Raw genomic sequence first — 21,576 nt, 5'->3', positions numbered from 1 at the left:
GCATTTAATCCTCTCCGAAGAGCTGTGGACCAGACATCACGGTGCCCTGTTCCATGCACGAGTCTATTTCACAGACGAAGGCGCCATGTCTGTTGGCTGGGTTCTGGCAGGGCTGAGCTTCAAACTGAGGTCTGCTCTCCCTCTGTCACACTCTGAAGTCACACAGGGACAGTTGCCTTACCATTCTTTGCTCCCTTTCCCTCCAGCTGAAAAAATAAGGAAGCTGGTTTTCAGGCCAGAACTGGTCACTGTTCGACTTTTGTAACTTTCTTCCCCGAGCCTTAGTTTTTCCATCTGTAGAATGAGAGACCCGGACCCCCCTTTAATCTAAACCTCTGTGATTTTATGATAATCCCCACCTAATTGGAATCTCATACCAACTCTAGAGGGGACAGTGGTATGGGTATATTCTTGTCCCCATTTGTAAGCTGGGGAAACTGAGAAACAGATACAGAGAGAGTGGAGGGAACCTGGCACTCTGCCCCCACCCCCACCCCACCCCGGCCCCCAGCAGGCCGGCAGCCACTGAAGCCTCACACTTGAGGCTGGCCTGGGCTTCTGATAAAATTATCAGTGAACTGGGGAACAAATACTTCCCGTAATCGGAGCAGCTGTTCTTAGCCAGAGGTGGAGGAGGCAAGGCGTGGAGTGTGTCTGATGAGCTCCTCTCCCGGTGCAAAGCCAGAGCTAATGAAACCCGAGGAAATCATGGCAGGCAAGCTCCAGGGCAGGGCCACTGAGACTTAAGCTTCCTCACAAAGCCAGGCTCATGGCATTTTGTGCACGTTCCAGTTACCTTCAGCCGCTAGGCAAGCAAACACAAGCAGCTTGGCGTGAAAATGCATTTAGAGCTTAGAAAGCCACACTCAGTGGCTTCTCAGGCTGCTCTGGAGCAGGTACAGCCAGGGCAGGGGCCAAGGAGCAGTAGTGACAGAGAATCTAAGGGCTGGGGTGAAATAGCAGCCCCCACCCTTCCCGCACACACCCATCAGCCTGGGGAGGAAGGGGCAGGGCCCTGGGGCACCCCTCACGGCAACTGGGGCAGGGGAGAAACGGGAGGGGGGTCGAGGAACGGACTGGATTGAGGCCTCCCGGGTGAAAATCTACCTGTTCCTCCCTAGCCTGGACCTGAGCATGACAATCAGGAAGGCGTCAAGTGTGCTGGGGGAAGGCTGAGACTTCAGGCTGGGACCTAGTTTGCTTTTAAGCTTCTAGAGAAACGTGAGAACTCATTCTCCATTTCCCAAGATGCTCAAATAGGAGGAAATGGGCTTATTCACATTGAGTGGAGAGAGAGTGAGTTCGGGAGGCTTAAGAGCAGGCTGGCTGGCTGGGGGTGATGTATTCAAATGAAATTAAATCCAGCAAAACAAAAGAGGGAGGCCGAGGCTGGGAAAGGCCAGGCTGTGGAGAACCAAGGTAGGAAGGCCGAGAGGGAAAGGAGGAAAAAATCTACCTAAGAGAAGCAAGAGAAGCGTTTTGGGTGTTCGGGGGGAGGAGAAATTCAGTCAGGCTGGGGGAATCCAGGCTAGCTTCTTGGAAGAGATGGTACCTGAAGGTGGGTAGGATTTGGGCCGGGCAGAGAGGAAACGGCAGGAGGCAAGGCCCGGGGGCAGCTAAATGGGGCTGGTTCTGGCTGGGAATGAGGGCCTGGGGGAGGGTGGGGAGATGAAAGGTCACTTTGGCTGTTATTGCGGAAAGCCCAGATGGCACATTTGTGTTTATCAATCAACAGAAAACCAAGGCAACCCATCCCTCCTTGAAGGAGCTGGGGTGGAAAAGAAAGGAGACTGATTCTAATCAGACTGCCTGTTAGCTTTTGTTTCTGAATCTGCTCATTGGCCAAATGACCTTGGGGGAATTTCTGTCCGTCTCTAGGCCTCAGGCCCTAGATCTGTAAACTCCAGGTGAGTCAGGTTACCTTACAGTCCTTTGCAGCACTGAGATCTCTATCCCAGGACTCACGCTACCAAGCCAAATGTTGGATGACACGTGTGCGTAGGTGAGGGTGGGACTGGGAGAGGTGACAGGCTGGGCTGTCTATGCTTGGACATAGTGAAAAGTGGAAGGGTCCAGGCCATGGCACTGGAGTGGGCCCCACAGACTTGTGAGGGTTCTGGCCTGAGCCATGTTGGCAGAGGCTGCGGCTCCTGGACAGGCCCTGAGTGCGGCCTGAGGAGCAAAGACGGGGGCTTTGGACCGACACAGCCCTTGGCTCGCATCCTGTCTCTGTGCCACTTACCTGTGGGAGTTCGGGTAATTTAAGTCACTGAACTGCTTTGGACCCGAGTTTCCTTATCTGAAAAAATGGAGCTAGTAATGCCCATTATTCTCCTAAGGATTTCCTAGAACATAAACTCAAAATGAGTGATGCAACTCCGCTGACTGGGCTTCTACAGAGACAGGGCCTCCCTCGCCTCTGTCCTCAGCGATGAGCTAGCACAGCACAGGGCGCAGAGGAGTCAAGGCTTTGCAAGTGGGACAAGGACAGCCGAGGTTACTGTGAGGATCGCACGTGTGACAGACGTTAAATTCTTACTCCTGTGCTTATCTCGTGGTAGGTTCTCAGGAAATACATGCATAAGAATCCCTTCCCTTCTCCGTAGTACTGGCCACGGGACCCAGAGAATCTCAATCTAATAGTTGTCAAACCAGTCAATTGCCGAATTCGTAACAGATGCTGAATGAATGTTTGCTGGATGGAGGGACAGAGGAGATGTGTGGAGGAGAAGACCCAGGCCCTGTCTGGGACTGGTGGGGGGATAGCAGGGGGCCTCATGAAGGGGTCGGTGTTTCTGAGGCCAAGGGTGGACTTTGCATTTAGTCACCTGACAAACTGGGCACCGCTGTGTGCAGACACTGTCCTAGGGGCTGGGGACACAACAAGGAGCAAGACAAAGCCTGGCCTACATAAAGCCTGTATCCTAGTGGGGAAAACAGGCAAGGATACGCTATGAAGAAAAATAAAGGAGGGCGAGGGGAATGAGAGTATTAACAAGGAACTAGCTAGGTAGTGTGGCCAGGAAGGGCCATTTAGGCCAGGACCTGCGGGCCCTGAAGGCCCCAGGGGAGAGTATTCCAGGCTGACGGAATAGCAAGTTCAAAGGCCCAGAGACAGCAGCCTGCAGAGCGGGTAAGGGGGCCGGTGTGGCTGCAGTGGAGCCAGTGAGAGGGAGAGGAGGGGGAGAGCGCGTGGGGAGGTGGGGAGGTGAGGAGGTGGGGAGGTGGGGAAGTGGGGTGGTGGGAGGCGGGGAGGTGGGGTGGTGGGAGGCGGGGTGGTGGGGAGGCGGGGAGGCGGGGAGGTGGGCAGGTGGGGTGGTGGGAGGTGGGGTGGTGGGAGGTGGGGTGGTGGGGAGGCTGGGAGGCGGGGAGGTGGGGTGGTGGGGAGGCGGGGAGGCGGGGAGGTGGGGTGGTGGGAGGTGGGGTGGTGGGAGGCGGGGTGGTGGGGAGGCTGGGAGGTGGGGAGGTGGGGAGCAGAGCCCACAGCCCAGCAAGTCCTTTTATACAGAGTGAGATGGGAGCCAGGAAGGGTCTTAAGCAGAAGAGTGACACAAGCTGCCTTCAGTTGTACAGATCCCCTGGTGGTTGGGAAGGTTCTAGTCTCTAGACTGTAAGGGGTGGGAGGCCTCCCTCGCTTGCAAAGGCACGTGTGGCTGGAAGGAAGAGGAGGGCGAGAGAAGTGAGAGAGGGAGCTAGTGCCTGTGCAGCTGCAGACAGATACCGGGGCAGGGCAGGGTGAGGGGTGTGTCTTAGGGCAGGAGCGGCTACAGGGCTGGCAGCAGGAGGGGCCTGGGGCTTCTCTTGGCCCAGATGAAATGTGGGCTGAGCTAGCTGGCACCATGACGTGGGGAGAAGCAGGAGCGAGGGGCAGCATGGGACTCCAGTCGGGATGGTGGGGCATTTGGCAGGGAGGCTGCCACCCTTCTAGGAGGAATGAGGGACTAGAGGCATGGACAGTCCCATGGCTGGCTTCTTGCCTCCCCTTCTACCCCAACAGAACATGGCTTCTCACCGCACCTTCTGAGCCAGGACTTCCCTGCTCGTGGGCACCTGGCCTCCCTGTTAGTGGACTTTCTTACCAAAGGAAGCTCCAGATGACCTTGAGTCCATCAGCCCCTCCTCTCTAAGCTTTTCAGTAAAAGAAGGGGTTTAACCTAGATGGTCTCCAACCAAGCCCCTTCTAGGATTTCTATTAATGGATGGAATCAGACACTGCATCTCCCCTGCTTCTTTACCACTATGGTGGTTTCAAGTTCCTGTCATGCCCTCTTATCTTTCCTTCCCTCCCTGGGGCTGCCATGTACGGTAGTGCAAGGTGTTTACTGTACAAAGGCACCCAGCCAAGGGGGTAAGTGCGAACTCAAATCCAGCCCACAGGCTGCCCAACAAGCCACGTGCCCTGCCTGGCTCAAGGCTGCATTCAGAGTAAAAAGAATGCCTTTTTCCTAGTTTGTTCTAAGGTGCAGTATGTGCAGCACCCACTTCCCTGTCCCGTGCACACACCCACTTCCATTCTTCCATGTCCCTTCCTCTTCTCATCCCCAGCCTCAGACAGGGCAGATGGAGGGCAGCATTTGCAAGAAGTGCCCGGGGAGGGGAGGAGGGACAGCAGCTGCCTTTTCTGTGAGGAGCTCTGCCTCCCAAGCCGGGTGGTGCTTTTCCTCTCCTTATCAATGCTGAGTTGCCTCTTGAAATTGCTCTGCCGTCATTACCACCGTGGATTAGGTCAGATGACAGCATGTTTGCAGTCTTGGATGGCAAAGGCAAAATGCTGATGCTGATTATTCCAGATCTTCTGGGCATGGCCCATTCCGTGCTTGCAGTTCTTAATCAGAGAGAGGAGCAGCAGTTACATGCTTGGTGGGCCAGGGCCATGGTTGGGTCTAATCGGGCTGCCAGGCACCTGCTGGCTCACCCACTGGCTTGCCTGGACGTCGCAGGTGGCCACCGTTACTTGGCACCATCACAGCTCTCATGGAAGAAATGACCCCTCCAATGGCAACGTCTGTCTCCGGGCTGCTTTTGAACCATTAGCAACTCATCTGGGCAGGGACTGGGAGCATCTTTTTCCCTGGGCCTGATCAGCAAGTTTTATGTTTTGGGGCTCGATGGTTGGCCATGCAGCTGGAGGGTGTCTTTCACACCACCCTCCTTCAATGTCCCCTTCTGAAAAGCCTCTGTGCCCAGAGGAGGCCGTGGCCTTGCATCATGGCCCCTCACCTCCTGGCCTCATACTCTACCTCCCCCAACCCTCGCCCTGTGCTCCAGCCACACGATGGCCCCCGGTCACAGATCTCTGCCCCTTAATCATACTAGCCCCCTGCCAGGAATGCCTGCTCCGCCTTGTCCTGCAGGTGGAAGTTCATCATCTGTGGCGGGTGCTGCCTCACCCTGCCTGAGCACGCTCCAGTCCCCTACATCCAACTGCCAGCACCTGCATCTCTTGGCCCGAGGCTCTCTCTGGCTTCTGCGCCTGCACTGCCACTCTGTGCCGGTCAGGCCAGAAGTGCCAGGAAATCGGCGCCCTCCAGAAGCAGCCCTCAGCCACTGAGCTAAGGGGCTGGCAGAAGCTGGTGGAAGCACATCGCAGCTCCCTCACCCCTCTGGCGGGCTAAGTTTGAGGTATGGTCTACAGTCTCCCAGAGTTCTTTGGTGACAGTGAGCCCCAGTCGCCCACAGCAATAACTGGCTTGATAAAGCACATTGCACTGGCTGCCTCCCCTCCCCTGTCTCTCCTCCACACTCCCCACAGAGCGTCTCCTCCTCCTCCTATGGTTTGAACATACATGTCCCTCCAAAATTCATATGTTGAAACTTAATCGCCAATGTAACAGTATTAAGAGGTGGGGCCTTTAGGAGGCTCTGCCCTCATGGACCGGTTAGTGTCCTTGTAAAAGGGCTTAAGGGAACTAGCTGGGTCCCTTTTTACCCTTCCTCCTTCTGCTATGTGAGGACACAGCGTTCGCCCCTCTGGAAGATGCAGCAATGAGGTGCCATCTGGGAAACAGAGAACCAGACCTGCTGGCACCTTGATCTTGGACTTCTCAGCCTCCAGAACTGTGAGAAATAAATTTCTTTTATAGAACACCCAGTCTAAAATATTTTGTTATAGCAGCAGGAACAGACTAAGACACCTCCCAAATAAACTACTCACACTCAAATCTTTGTCTCAGGGTCTGCTTCTGAGGGAAACAAAGACATCAACTCCAATGTCCATCGCAGTGTCACCTCCTTTTTGCAGTTTCCCCTGACCGTCCCTGGTTCCCACTCCTGGGGCAGACGGTCGGTTACTCTTCTCTGTTCCCAGGCCCTTTATTCCTACCTCAACAGCACTGCTCATGCTGCACTGTGGTTTAGCCGTCCGCACGTCACAGGGCCCCCACTAGCCTGGGAACTCTTTGGGGATAGATACTATGTCCCTTTACCGTCATATTCTTTGAGCCTATAATAGTGCCTGGCACAGAGCAGGTGCCCAGAATAATTTTTTTTTTTTTTTGCCAAAGATCCAGCAACGGAAATGCAATGAGTAAGATGGAATGGAATGACACAAACAGGTCCTTACATCTTTCAAGAAAGAGAGGCTGGGGCTGCTACTCCAAATGCTGTCACTTTGCAAGGTTACTTGGTTAGAACTTCAGTCTCACTACTCACCTGCTCAACAACCTGCAATGGCTCCCTATTATCCTCTCCAGCAAGGCCTCATTTCACTGATGACTTTCTGTCATCTGGCCCCATCCTAAGAGTCAATCAAGCCTCTTGCTCAAGGTCATGCTTTGCTCTCAACTGCCTGGCTTCAAGTCCTCACTCTGCCAGTTCCCAGCTGGGTAATCATGGACAAGTTACTTAGCCTCTCTGGGCCCTAGCTTCCTTATTTATTAAATGTGGATAATAACCCACCCCTATAATTATTTTGAGAATTTAAAATCACGCATGGCCTTTATGAATACATGACAAACCACTGAATTGTACACTTTAAAATGGTGATTTTATGGTATGTGAATAATAACTCAAAAATAAGTATGGACAGGTGCAGTGGCAGCAGGAGGCAGGGTGCAGGAGGATCACTTGAGGCCTGGAATTCCAGGCTATAGTGAGTTATGGTCCCGCCTGTGAATAGGGCAATGTAGGGAGAGTTGCTCTCTTAAAAAAAAAAAAAAAATTATGCCTGGTGTCTAGATCTTTGAAAATAGTGGTGATCATTGTTATCAACAAGGTTTCCCAAGTGCCAGGCACACAGCAGGTGCTCAGTAAATACTCATGGAATGAATGGAGAACATATTCCACAAGTATGTTTTAAGCATTGTCTACACCAGGTATGTGGGTGGTGGGAAACGTAGAGATTCTAAGCCCAGTTTTGCATCCCTCAGGAAAGGAAGACTGAGTTATTCTCCGTGGAGGGAGGGCTTCCGGCCAAACCGACTGGGGCCTCCTGACCCAGCTGTGCCCCGCTGCCTGGGGAATTCCAGCCTCTGCCTGTCTGTCCCACGTGCCAGAACCAAATCCAGCTGATCCTGAGCCATGGGTAAATTGTCCCAGGCCGAGTACTGTGTTCTTTCTTGTATCTGTCTGTGGCTCTGGGTGTTATCTGATGTTCTGGGAATTGGCTTCAAACAGAATCTGGATGAACCCCTTATGGCCCGGCTGCCACAGGCAAGGCCCGGAGGGCGCGGCTCTTCCGGCCTAGCTCCCAGTTCTTGGCCTCCTGGCCAAGGCACATCCTGCTTCCAAGTGCCGATGTGGGGGTAAAAGTGGAGGCTCCATCTCAGCAAAGCTTAGGCTGAGGCTGAGGAGGGGCTGCGGGGTGGATTTTCTGGAGACAAGTCTGACGTCTGCGTGTGCAGCCTGGGGCTGGGGGGGGAATGACCTGGGAGGGCAAGGCCAGGGTGCGGTGGGGGCCTCGAGGGGCTTGGGTGGGAAGGGGGCTGCCTGACTGATACTTCAACTCTCCCCTAGCTCCCTGGGAAGGGCCTGGAGCCCCGCACACAGCACACAGCAGGCATCTACTCTGTGCTGGTTGCATAGAAGCCCAGGGAGCTAGGGCCACCCTCCCAGTCTAGTGGCAGAAGCTTCTAGACCCGGAGACTGGCTCAGCCTTGTGGTCACGACGGGCGGGGGAGGGGGAGGGCGCTGGCTCTTGGTCTAGGAGGCCGACTCGGCGAGGCAGGGCCGCGGGAACCAGAGGCGGGCAGGGAGAAGCGCCCCCGCACCGACCCTGCCTGGGCCAGAAGGCCCTCACTGCGAAACCACGGCGCTCCCTCCTGATAAGGGGATGTCGAGTCTGTTTCTGGACCGAGACCTGCCCCCGGGTGGGCGCACACTCAGCAGAGACCCTCCACCCTAACCCCTGGGGGGCTTTTTTGCACACGTCCCTCCTACCCCAGCCCCTCCCCGCCCTGCACACCCAGACCCTGGCGCCCCCCGGTTCACACAGCCCGCCCACCCCGGGTGTGCAGGGCCCTAAGGGGAGGTGAGGGGAGCGGGCGCACGCGAAGACGCGCGCGACCGGGTCCCTCTCTAGCTGTCACCCCCCCACGTCCCCAGCATCTGGAGCCGCGTCCCCATGCCCGCCACGCACACACACAGACACACGCTCACACACGCTCGCACAGCGCGCAGACCCCGCCCGCGGCCCCGCCCCGGCCCCTGCGGGCGCCCCCTCTGGCGCTCACGGCCCCCACGCAACCCACCCCGGGTGGCGGGAGGCGGTGGCTTCGGGCAGATTTGATTTTCCCGCAGCCGGGGCGCCCCGGAGCCGGAGCTCGAGCCGAGGAGGTGGCGCTTGCAGCCGCGTCTCAGCCCCGCTGCCGCCCGCGCCGAGACCCAGCGAGAGGCGGCGCAGCCCAGGCGCTCCGGGCTGCCGGCTCCCGGCTCCGCGCTGCCCGCGCCCCGCCACCCCCGCCGCCCGCGCCCCATCGGCCCCTCCAGCCCCCACGCCCCTCTCCGTCTCCTGCACCCGCTCTACCCTGGCCCACAGCTGCACGAGCGCCCCTCTCTCTGTCCCCCTCGCCGCGACTCCGCGCGTCCCTCCCGGCGCCCTCTCCCCAGCCCCTCTCCGCCTCTCCCGCCGCGCCCCAGCTCCCTGGGCTCCGGGCCCCTCCCCGCCGGGCCCCTAGCCTCTTCGCGGCGTCACCCGAGCCCCCTCTTCGGTCCGCGGCCCCCGCTCCCTCCGCCCCCTTCCCTCTCTCACTTCCCACGCCCCCTCTTCGCGCTCCTCTCTCCTCCCCTTGCCGCCCAGCCCCGGCTCTGGAGTTGGGGGAGAGCCCAGGGCTCCAGTCGCTCCGGAGGAGGCGTGAATCGCGCAGGGATTGACTAATTTGGGGTGGGGGTGCGGTGGGCGATGGAGCAGCCCGAGGACATGGCGTCGCTGAGCGAGTTCGACTCCTTGGCGGGCAGCATCCCGGCCACCAAGGTGGAGATCACCGTGTCCTGCAGGTGAGCCGCCCGCTGGCTGGGTCCCCATGCCCCGCCCCTGGACCCGGAGCCCCGCAGCCCCTGCCGCTTCGACGCTCGGCCTCCGCGCGCCCCCTTCCCAGAGCGTCCTCGCCTCCAAGACGCGCCCCTGCCGGTCCGCCAAGAGCCCCTGCCCAGCTAGCTGCCGGTGGCCACGGCAGAATGGGAAGCCAGGCTGGGGTCATATCCCAGAAAGTTTGCACTCCAGGCTGTTGCTTCGAGGAGGTAGGAAGACACAGGAGCAGAGGGGTCCAGGCTCCTGAGTGGGGAGGAGGAAGTGGTGAAAGGGTCTCCGCTTAGGCTATCTCTGACCAACCCTCCCCAGGGAAGTGAAGGATTTGCCCCGTCCACTGCAGTCTTGCCCACCCCCTTCTCTGCCCTCGTCTGTATTCTAACCACCCCCCCTTTCCGGCTCTGCTCCAGCATCCTCATCCTCTCCTCCCCCACCCACCCACCGTCCTGGACCCCGGGATTCTAAAGCCTTCCTTCCCCTCCAACAACAAAATCAACTCTTGGAAAAGGATCAGATTGACTCAGTCATATTGAGGTGTGGATAAATGATAACAACTTAAAGTGGCACCATTTAAAAAAAAGGGCAACTTGGGTCCAGAATCTCAAGCCAAAGGAATAGAACACTGAAATTTTAGAGCCCAGCAGGGAAGGAGGAGGACTGTTTTTGTGGGCTACCACCCCCAAATCCTCAGTCATGTTACAAGGGTTGGGGGGCGACTTCCCTAAGATCTGGGTCTCCCCCAGGTTGTCCTAGGTGAGGGGAAGGCTGCCCCAGGCAGTCAGAGGGGATGGGTGGTGGAGGGGGTTGTTCCCTAGTGCACTCACGCTGTGGCGGGCCTAGGGCCCCTGCCTTGTGCGGGCTGCGAGGGGCACTGTGGCCCAGGTGTAGGCCCCTTGAGGTTCCCCCAGAGATGCCATGCTCCCTTCCCCAAATAACTGACAGCAGTTTTGGGGCCCTGGCTGGCCCTTGCTCCAAATGGCCCACCCCATCCTCTTCCAAATCACTCATTGGTCAGTCTCTTCATGCGGGGTGACCTCGTTGCCCCCTAGCCCTGTATTACAAAGTTGGGGCATTAGGGAGGAATAGGTAGAGCCAGAGAGGCTGGGCAGGGGTGTGAAAGAGGGAGGGATTCAGGGGTACTTTCTCCTGAAGACTTGTGGGTGAGTGGGAGTGGGGGCTTGGTGTGGTGGAGCATAGCTGCCTCCGAGCCAGGCCCTCCAGTGGCTCCTGTGACAGCTCCTAGTGTCCCCCCCAGTCCCGCACCCCATGCTGTCAGAATCATCTCCCAGCGCCATTCGTATCTTGTGTTGCTCTGCTGGGGGATTCCTGATGGCTCATTAGCTCCAGTCTCACCTCCTCAGCCATCGGCAGCTAACAGCCCTCCTTCCCTTCTGCGCACACAGCCCGCTCCTGGCACTCCCTCCCAGCTTCAGTCATACCTGTCTTCTTTAGAGTCGTGGGGATCCTTCCCTCCTCCAGGCCTCTGAACAGCCCGTCCCGTCCACATTTCACTCCTCCCTCAGCTGTCAATTCCTGTCCCCCCATCCTGAAAGGCCTGGCCTCCCACTCCCACTTCCGGGCATCCTCTCACCCATGAGACACCCAGCTCAAATTACTGTCTTCTGTGTCCCCTGGGCCCTGAGTACTCAGCTGGGGCCATGGGTCACTCATATACTGAGGACTAAACCTCTTAAGACATCTCAGGTGTGTAGACTTCATCCCTTCTCCCCCAGAGCATTCCAGGGCAGGGACTCCCACCCTGAATCAGACCCACAGACTCTCTACTCCAGTGGAGAGAAAAGGAGACAGGGCAGGTGATATTGTGGTTTTGGAGTTAGGCTTCTTGAAATGGAACCTCTGCTTCAGCACTTGGGCACACTTGAAGCCCCAGTTTTCACCCTATGTCAAGCACAAACAACAAGCAACATGTATGTACTTACGGAGAAACCTGGTAGCCAAGGTAGCTCACATGCCTAGAACAGTGCCTGGCAGCCATAGAGGAGCACGAAGCCCGAGCACACTACTTTGCACTTGCTTGGCACACAGTAGGTGTTCAATAAGTAACTACCCTAAGGCAGTAGCACTTGATCCCTGTCGCTTGCTCTCTGGAAGTAGAGGTGTGTCCAAAGGACTCAAACCTCTTGTATAAGAGGTAGCTTGGGATGCATCTGAGCTCCTGGGAGATGTGGCTCTGGGGCCGACCCTGGCATCCATTCCCTTGCAGGGGACATGACCCATCAGCCTGAGGAGGGTCTGACCCGGGTCCTGCTCCTGCTCTCCAGAAAGCTGGAGGGTGGGGAAGTGGGTTTTAGTGGGGAGGGAGGAGGAGGGAGGAGTCACTTGGAAAAGAGTGGAGGGGAAGAAACAATCTGGGTGGCCTTGAAATTGTAGATCAAGCTCTTAGCTGCAACTATGGAGGTTCTAGAACACAGAGAGACGGAAACAGGAGGAGGATGGGGAGGAGGGAGAGGTACACAGAGTGACTTTCTCTGCCATATTCTCCACTGCATGGTCCCCAGTTAAAAGGAGTCTAGTCCCTCTCTCCTGCACCCTGTGGTCAGCACCGACCGGGCCCCAGGAGAGGAGGCTATGGGCTGCCCCTCGCCTGAGCATCTAGGTGTCACCTGCTGGTGGGCAGGGAACAGTAGGACAGGCAGAGAGGCTGGGGGGGCGAGAAGGGGGTTTCAGGATGAACAGCTCGGGTGGAGGGGGCCGTTGTTTCAGGGAAGTTTGAGTTGCCACCTCTGGCTCCCAGGAATGCCGGTTTCCAGTTCCCTTCTCCCTCTGCTCCTCATGAGGGGTCCTACGACCCACTGCAGCCCCAGGAGGCCCCCCTCCCACGCCTATCCTAGGTTACTCCTTGCTGAGCAAAGCTGCCTGATGCAGGGGCATGTCTGAGCCAGAGCGTAAGCCCACCGTGCTGAAGTTAACGCTGTGGGATGGACATGTTCAGGCCCCTGCTCCAGGTGGAGCGTATCTTGTGCTAATCTATAGTCTGCTCCCAAACAATTATTTTTTTTTTACCAATTTTGTTAAACTAAGGGCTGAAGATTAGAAAGCCTTTGGTTGCTGGAGCCATGGTTAGGACTATGAGCTCTGGCACCTGTCTCCTGGGGTTCAAATCCCAGCTCTGTTCCTGTGATCACGGGTAAACTACTTAAGCTGGCTGTGCTTCGGTTTCCTCATCTGTAAAGCAAGCATAATCCTTACCAGGTATGAGGATTAAGTGGATTAATCCACGAATAATGATTGATGTCGATTATTTGGCAACTGGAAGTAAATGAAGATCTGTGTCTATACCTGGGTCCCAGGTTTGTGTGGGTCCTGGAGATCTGATCTATCTAGAGATTCTTAGAGGATGTTTTGGGAGTGGGTAAGGCAGGTGGTTTGTGGAAGTTGATACCAGCAGACATTGTAGAAAATATGGCTTTAGGCCAAGCACAGTGTCACACCGGTAATCCCAGCACTTTTGGAGGCTGAGGTGGGAGGATCACTTAAGGCCAGGAGTTGGAGACCAGCCTGGGCAACCTAGTAATACTCCATCTCTACAAAAAATTTAAAAAATTAGATGTGCATGTGGCTCATGCCTGTAGTACTAGCAACTGGGGAGGCTGAGGCAGGAGGATCGCTTGAACCCAGGAGTTTGAGGCTGTAGTGAGCTATGATTGTGTCATTGCACTCTAGCCTGGGCAACAGAGCAAGACCCTATCTCAAAAAAACAAAAACAAAAACAATAACAAAGGAAAAGAAAATGTGACTTTAAAGACCCTACACCTTTGAGCCAAAAGCTCTTCCTTACTCTGATGGTCTGTTCTAGACCTTTCCTGTCTTTGTTAGCCACCCTGCAGACCAAGTCAAAATTTACCTGTCTGGTGTCCCGTTCCCCAAAGGCCCCACTATTTTTCAGGTCTCTGTGTAACCCATCGTCTGGTGCAGGGATCTGGACCAGCATGGTGGTTAGAAAGAATGATTTGCATTTTTTACATAACAGAAAACCTTTGCACTGGGGCAGTGTCCGGCTGGAGAAGCAACGCACAGTTCCACACTGAGACCAAGAGACCCCGGGAAGATGGGGAGGGGAGAGTCCCGAGGCAGCCTGATCTCTTAGCCCTGTGGGAATGTCGCAAGCAGCTGCTCTCTCCCCGCTAGCTGGTATGGGGCCCTCGGGCAGCTGTTGCCTCTGCCCCAGAGACACTCTTTTCTGCTGTCTGTTCAGGTTGGCATTTTGCTGCCTCGGGGCCTGAGAGGCAGCCCAGCTCAGCAGCAGTGTGCCCTGGGCCTCTCAGAAGGGGTGTAAACCTGCTCTGAGCCTTTCCTTCTGACAGGCAAGGCAAGGGTCGCTTTGGGGAAGGGGAGGCCTGGGGACAGTGTGGCAGATGTCAGATCTAGTGCTAGGAAAAAGAGGTCCATTTAACCATTCAATATGCCAAGGTACTCAGTTTAGTGGAGCCAGGGCAGTACTAACAATGGCATTTGTTGAGTGCTTACTACATGCTAGGGCATGTAATAAGTATTTACATCTGTATTAGGCTGAACCATGTGCAATTGCCTATACTCAATTGTTTTTAACCTATTCAAATAGCACTTTTGTGTGGTTCAAACTAGAATCGTTATATTAGTTTTGAGTTGCTCTGTAACAAATTACCACAAACCTATAGCCTAGAACAACAGCCACTTATTTCCCAGTCTGTAGGTCAGAGTCCAGGCACAGCATGGACTGGCTCCTCTGCTTAGGCTCTCACTAGGCTGGAATCAAGGTGTCAGCCGGGCTGTGATCTCTGCCACGGCTCGGGGTCCTCTTCCAAGATCACTGGGTTTTGGCAGAGTTCAGTTTCTTGCAGCCGTAAGATTAAATTCATTTTCTTGCTGGCTGTTAGACCAGGGTGACTCTCAGGTCGTATAGGCCACCCCTAGCCCTTGCCGTGTGGCCCCTTCACAGCGCGGCAGCATGCTTCTTCAGAGCCAGCAGGACATCTTTCCCCAGCCTGCCACAACAGAGTCCGATGTAAAGCAGCTGTGGTCACAGGGGTGAGCATCTGCTCACCTGTGCCATGTATCGTAACCTGATCACACGAGTGACTGTCCCACCATATTCCCAGGTCCCACCCACACTCAGGAGGGGATTCTACAGGCGTGCGCACCAGGGGGCAGGAATCTTGAAGGCCATCTTATGTTTCTGCCTACCACAATGACTATATCTTTTAACCTCACAACAATCCTGCGAGATAGATAGTATTCACCCTTTTTTGCTAATTAGGAAGTTGGGGCTCAGAGAGGTTAAGGGACCTGCCCAAGTTTACACAGCTAGTACATTTGTAGAGGAGGGTCCAAATCCAGTTCCATCAGACTTCAAAGCCTTGAGGGCTTCTTGAGGTTGGGGGTTGGGGTCTCCATGGGGATCATGGTAGAGGCCTGGGTAGTAACTGTGGTAGGCGTGACCCAGAGGTAGGCGTCTCTCCCCCCAGGGATGGGAGAGGCCTTCCTTGCTAAGGGATGCCTATGATTTGGAGAGGCAGACCCAGATCTGGGCAATCCCCAGGGAGCAGCAGCCAGAGGGCGTCACGGGTGGAAGCCAGCCTTCCATGGCATCCAGACCACGTGCAGTAGCTTACCAAGCCCCCTCTCCCAGCTCACAGGCCTCCCTGCTCAGACTCAAGGCCATCACTAGAGGTGACCTACCATTGAGAAAAAAGGGTAGGGAGGAGGTAGGGAAATGAGGCTGGAAAGCTCTGGGGCAGAGAGGAGTCAGGTTCGGTTAGGAATGCTTTGGCTGTAGGTAGCAGAAAATCTGACTGATAGTGGCTTTAAACCTGAAATACATTTATTTTCTCAGGTCACAATGAGTCTGGAGGTAGATTGGCTCATTTTGCCATCAGGGACCCAGCTCTCTCTACTTCGCTGTCATCTCAATGGGAGGCTCATTGGCACAAAATGGCTGCCTCTGCTTCAGGCACCACAACCACATCCAAAGACAGGAAGCTAGGTGTAGTGCCAAAGGCTTCTGGTTGAAAAGTTCTATTTGAAGAGCACATGTTCCCTCCCAAAATCTTGCAGCAAACTTCCATGTGTATTTCAGTGGCCAAAGCTGGGTCGCATGTCCAGTCCTAGACTAGGGCCAAGGGCCTACCTTCCCTGACTTCAGGGGGTCTTTCTCAGCTCTGAACTAGGGTGCATTCTGTTAGCAGGAAGAGCATGGAGACTGCTTGCTGTAGATGGGCCGCCCTGGCATTGCCACAGGAGGCTCTCCAAGGAGGCCATCTGAGCTCCCTGGGGCTGTAAGAGGCATGGAGTTTGGCATCTCTGAAGACCGACTCCTCAGATTGTCCTGCAGTCAGTGGACAGGTGACTGGGGACTGATTCTCCAAGTGCAGCTTGGCTGGACCCCTGACTGCTTCTCTTTCTGCCAGTTTGCCAGCCAAGGAAAAAAAGGCTTAGTGTGATTTTTACATCACTGCAAGTTGCTTCTGTCCCCTGACATCTTTTCTACTGGCCTGGCGCAGCACCTGAAGGCCCCAGTAGGACAGCGTTATGCCTTGGGTATGGCAGAAACCCAGGCGGGACACTGACAGTCACTGCAGTTTCTGGCTTCTCTGAGGTCTGGGCCAGGTCATTTAAGGTGCCCAACTTTAGTCTCTCCATCTGTAAAGTGGTGGAGGATACTGGTCCTGTCCGCATCTCCTAGGATTGTTAGGAAGACAAAAGAGATTAAATCTGTGAAGTTCTGTATAAACTGCAATGCTTTAAGAAGCTTAATCATGATAATAGGTACCAATAACTGAACACTAGTGACACATTCATTCATTTGATAATTGACATTGATCTTCATTTGCCACTGAGAGTCTTGTCTTTGCCCGACACAGTTCTAAGTGCTGGGGACATATGGGTGAACCAGACAGGCAAACTCTCTTCCCTCATAGAACTCATGTGGGGTTGGGGTGGAGGTGGAATATAAACAAATGTACACATTTTTTGATTAAGCAAATAATGTCTGATGGGGATCAGTGCTCTGTAAATAAGTTTGTGGCTATTTGGTATGTTTTAGACAAGACAGGCAGGTGACGCTGAGCTGAGGGAAGATCTGGAGGAAGGGTGATTAAGGTAGGGAGAACAGCAAGTGCAAAGGCCCTGTGGCAGAAAAGACCTTGGTATGCTTGTGAAACTACAGGGAGACCAGTGTGGCTGGGGCAGAGTGAGAAGTGGGGGAGCAGAGGAAAATGAGGTCAGAGAGAAAATGGGGACTGCAGATCATGGCCTGCAGGCCGTGCTATGGAATGTGATTTATTATTTTAACAGCCGTTGGGTGGCAGGTGTTACATACGACTTCTTTTTTTTTTTTTTGAGACAGAGTCTTGCTGTGTTGCCCAGGCTAGAGTGAGTGCCGTGGTGTCAGCCTAGCTCACAGCAACCTCAAACTCCTGGGCTTAAGTGATCCTCCTGCCTCAGCGTCCCCAGTAGCTGGGACTACAGGCATGCGCCACCATGCCTGGCTAATTTTTTCTACATATATTTTTAGTTGGCCAGATAATTTCTTTCTATTTTTAGTAGAGACGAGGTCTTGCTCTTGCTCAGGCTGGTCTCGAACTCCTGACCTCGAGCAATCCACCCGCCTCGGCCTCCCAGAGTGCTAGGATCACAGGCGTGAGCCACTGGGCCCAGCCTACATGCGACTTCTGATTGACCTTTCAAGGAAAATTCTCTGGTTGCTGTGAAGAGAACGGACTGGTGAGGGGTGGGGACACGAGGCGCTGAAGCACGTTGCTGGGCAGGAGGCCACTGCAGCCTGCAAGTGCCAGGCGACGGTGATGGTGGCAGGGGGAAGAGTGGACAGTTTGGGAGGAGTTTTTGAAGTAGAAACCTTTAAGACTTGATGGATGGGACCGGAGGGGGCATAGGAAAAGAGAAGAACTGAGCACACTTTCCACATTTCTGTTGTAAGCTCCTGGCTTCACAACAACTCCACAAGGCAGGTGTGTGACCCATGCACAGATAAGGAGGCTGAGGTGAAGTAGCTTGTCCGGGGTCACAGAGTTTTACCATGTGGCAGTGTGGACACTTTCGAGGCCTGAGCTCATGCTCTCACCCCTTGGCCATGCAGCATGGGAGGGACAATTTTTGCAGTAATTAATAATACGAATGCAAATGGCCCCAGGAAGGAGTACTCCTTAAGCCGTGCGGAAATTGCTTCTTAGACCTGGGTGAGGTTGCTTGGCAGGGAGACAGTGCACAAGGGATCTGAAAGGGGCGACTGGCCAGCGCCAGGGCTGGGTGCCAAGGTCCCTCTCCTCCCAGCTCCCCCCCTGCTTTCCTCGGTAACTTCTGCCTGTTAGGCGGTGCTGGGCAGGGGATGGGAAACCCTCCAGTTCTTCTCTCCATCGTTCATCCAGGAGCAGCTCTGAGAGGCTGGGGGCAGGAAACAGGCGGTGAGGGCACGAGGGGCACTGCTGGCCCAGGTGGAGCTGGGGGGGCCCTGGCTCTTGGCAGTGCATTGGCTCCCCGTGGCACCTCCAGATGAGCTTGAGCTTCAGCGATCTCAGCACACTCCCTGACAAGCCAGGCGACACCACACACCTCTTAACCTCAGCTGCCTTGCCTGTGGCATGGGAGCCGCGTCCACCTCCTGCCATCCATATGTAGGGTAAATAGGGTGTCGCAGGTTAAGGACCCAACAAGGAATTGGCACCGATTGTGTCCCTGATCTGTGTCATCCGTCTCCCACCCCACTTGCCAGATGTGTGGTGTTGAGTTGCTCCATGGAGAAACGGGGTGATGCTGGCAGGCCCCGCGGGTCCAGGGGTGTCTGTGGGGCCCTCAGGATTCCTGTTTCTACCTGACCTTGGCTCACCGGCCCCAGTCTCCCCTCGAGAAAGGCGGTACAGCCAGATGGGTGGTGGTGGGCGAGGGCATGTCCTCGGGTCCTGCCACAGCCAGCCTTTACAGAGCAGGGCGGGGAGAATGTGGGGTCCTCCTAGAAGCCATCTTCATTCTCCACGGGCCTTTACTGAGCACTTACTGCATGCCAGGCACTGAACTGCAGCTTACTATGTGCCGGACACTATTCTCACTGCTTTGCATGTATGAAGTCTATTAATCTCAGACAACCCCTGGGAGGGTGGGATGATTATTACCCCTTCTTTACAGATGGGGGTACGGAAGCACAGAGAGATTAAGTCACTTGCCTGAGGCCACACAGCTGGTAAGGGGCAGAGCTGAAACTCCAAGTTGTGCTCCCAACACCGCCACCTTTCGCCCCACGTCGGAGGGATGATTAGGGTGGGTTGTTGGGAAGAAGATAAACCATCTTTTCTTAACCTTTTAGCCTCATGAATCTCCTTGGGAATCTGATGAAAGCTCTGCAAAAGAGTGCATCCATGTATGTGTACCAATATGCTATATTCTGCTTACAGTTTCAGAGAGTCCATGACCCCCATTAAGGACCCTGGTCCAGGAAAATGTGTCTTTTTGTGTGCTGCAGCCAGAGTCTTTGCTGAGTTCAAAGCATTTATGGGCTTTGTTTAGAGACAACCAGGAATGTGTGATGGTCAGTTCACCCAGCATCTCAGCTCAGCCTGAGGACAGGGCCGTGTCTCCCCTCAGACCGGGGCTCTCCGGGCTCAGGGCTGTGTCTCCACCTCACACTGGAACCTTTCTTAAGCCTCTACCCGCACCTTTCTTAAGCATGTCAGATGGGAGGTGTCACCCGAAGGCCCCTCCTTTAACCCCTGCAGGGGCTCTCATCTCTCCTCTCCAGTGCTTTCTCCCCTTGCTGGGCCTCGGAGACTTGTGACCTCAGAGCCCAGTGGCTGACCGTTTTCTCACCGCCACTGTATTGGAAATGATTCCTTGAGGGCGAGCAGGAGAAGGGCCCTCGGCTCCATTTCCCTGGCCTTGATTTAAGGAACAAAAGAAGCCAAGCTCCAGGCTGCTGTGCAGACAGCGGAAGGGTTGTGTGTTCTTTCGGGGGAAAAAATACATTTTGCCTATTGGAAAAAATTTCCCTTTGAGCTCTGCAAAGACAGAAAGTGGAAGAAAAGCACTTGTGGTCAGGTCTCATCTATGCTGTCACGGCTCCGCCCTTCTTCGGGGCGGAAGACCTGGCTTCCTCGCCCAGGCTTCTTCTGGGTGTGTGCCCGTGGGCAGGTCACTCACGGTGCCTGAGCCTGGGGGTCCCCAGGTTCAGGGGGAGGATCGTTGGGAAGGTGCTTGAGCTTGAAGAGCCTGCAAGTGCTGCACACGTGTATATTGTTGTCTTTGACTTTGCAGTGGAGGAAGCTGGGGCCCTAAGGTGTCTCAACATGTGGTACTGGGACAGCTGCCATCAGAGACACATGAGGGGACAGGTGGGCACCTGTTTAAACAAGGCTTCTGGGGCCGTGCTTCAGACCTACAAAACCAGACTCTGGGAATGGGGTCCAAGAACCTGCCTTTTGCCATCCGGGGCTGGGGCGAGCCCCAGGAAGTGTTAGGCCCGTGGTTCACGGGGTGATGCCACCATTTCAAGGCCAAGGGAGAAGGCTCAGTAGGCCCTGAGCTCTCTGTCAGCACAGGCAGTTGGGGTGAGGGGTGGATGGGGGCAAGTGTGGACAAGGTGAGGGACCAGAGAGGGGGCGGGGGCAGGGACACAGGTGAGGGGCAGAGGGTCCTCCACGCCGAGGTGAGGGAAGCAAGGCTGAGGAGGAGCTGGGGAGTGCTCCCAGCCGCGGGAGGGAGTCAACAGGCACTTCTGAAGGGAGCGCTGGGAGTGTGCAGCGCTCCCTGGACCAGCAAGGGCGCAGGTGGCTTGTGCTGCCTTGTCACCAGAAGCATCTGCCAGGAGAGTGACCGCTCTGCTAACACCAGGCCAACAGTGACTGACCCATCCGACGAGCTGGTTAGGTTCCACGTGCTCCACATATCTAATCTCCACAGCAGCCCTGAACCATTTTTAGCCCCACTTTACAGATGGAGAAACTGAGGCACAAGGAAGGCAAGTCACCTGCCCAGAGCTGAGATGTGAACCCAGCTTGTCCGACTGCAGAGTCCATCCACTTAACCATCACACGCCACAGCTAAGAGGAAGTAGGCTGTCCCCGAGTGTGACCACGCACCATCCAGGCGGGGAGACAAGAGCTCTGCTCACCCATCTGGCCATTCCTTTTGTGCTTTCTTCATGCACATTGCCAGGCCACTGCTCTCGGACAGGTGCAAGGCAGAGGCGGGAGGAGCACACGGCCAGAGTGAGAGACAGATGGCCTCGTGATTTTGCAGCCCAGGGCGTGCTGAGTGCTGCATTGGAGTCCAGTGGGTCAACAGCCTGCGTGCTTCAGGCCAGAGGGAGCCCAGGAGAGAGGAGAGGGAATGGTGGTCAGTCAGCATCCAGGAATGGCAGAATCGAGCAGGAAGGGTAGGAATGGTCTGGAAGGATGATAAGAATACTTTCAGCAGAGAGAAGGGTTGGCGTTAACCTTGGGTGCTGGTCGCCAGGGTGATCCATGTCCCGGGACTCAGTTTGGGTCCTGAGGTCCCTGGGCAGAGAGTCACAGGAACCAGGTGATTGGATTCTGTTTCTTAGTCCAGCTGTGGGCCTGTGGCCTGGCTGGGAAGCGGGCAGTACCAGGAAGATAAGACCTCCTATCTCTCTCATACACACGTCTAGGGTGAAATCCAGGGTCTCAGTCTCTTTCTCACTAGCCGAGACATGACCAAACCAGAGTTCTAGACCCAAACTTGGAGGAGACCCGGACCTTGGAGTCATTTGCTGTCTCTCTGAGTCTCACGTTCTTGATTTGTAAAGGAGTTGGGAAGGGTGAGCGCCGAGGAGTTTACATTCTAGGAGTTTATGTAATTACAGAATTTCATTACAGACTCAAGATAAACCGCAGCGCTTGCTGTAGCTGAGAATCCTCCACCCCCACCCCCGCTTTATTACTTTCCAACTCCTTCCCTGGGCCTCAGGTTCCACCGCTGGGGAGTCATCTTTGATGTTAAGGCATTTTGTCCTTTGTTTAAATCAAGATAGATGTCCCTGACCCCAAAGCTAGCGCACTTCAGGATGAGGAGGCCAGGCTAGGTAGAAGTCCGCCCGCCGCGGTGCGAATGACTGTATGTACGAGTGGCACCTTGCACGTAGCCCCTGC

At 55.3% G+C, this 21,576-nt stretch overlaps 1 protein-coding gene across 3 annotated transcripts in view; it reads left to right on the top strand.

Moving 5' to 3' along the window:
- The first annotated feature begins 9,076 nt into the window (after nt 1-9,076).
- The window catches only part of CPNE5 (copine 5), an 86,980-nt gene continuing 74,480 nt past the window's right edge, over nt 9,077-21,576 (top strand). For all 3 annotated transcript variants that reach the window (XM_045543621.1, XM_045543620.1, XM_045543619.1), the window contains exon 1: nt 9,077-9,432. In XM_045543621.1, coding sequence (XP_045399577.1) covers nt 9,338-9,432 — 95 coding nt within the window. In that variant the 5' untranslated portion in view covers nt 9,077-9,337. The remainder of the gene's footprint in view (nt 9,433-21,576) is intronic.

Source organism: Lemur catta, chromosome 2 (assembly GCF_020740605.2).
Source record: "Lemur catta isolate mLemCat1 chromosome 2, mLemCat1.pri, whole genome shotgun sequence".
Taxonomy (NCBI): Eukaryota; Metazoa; Chordata; class Mammalia; order Primates; family Lemuridae; genus Lemur; species Lemur catta.
The sequence above is the reverse complement of the archived record's forward strand: the minus strand, read 5'-3'. Positions and strand labels throughout refer to the sequence as shown.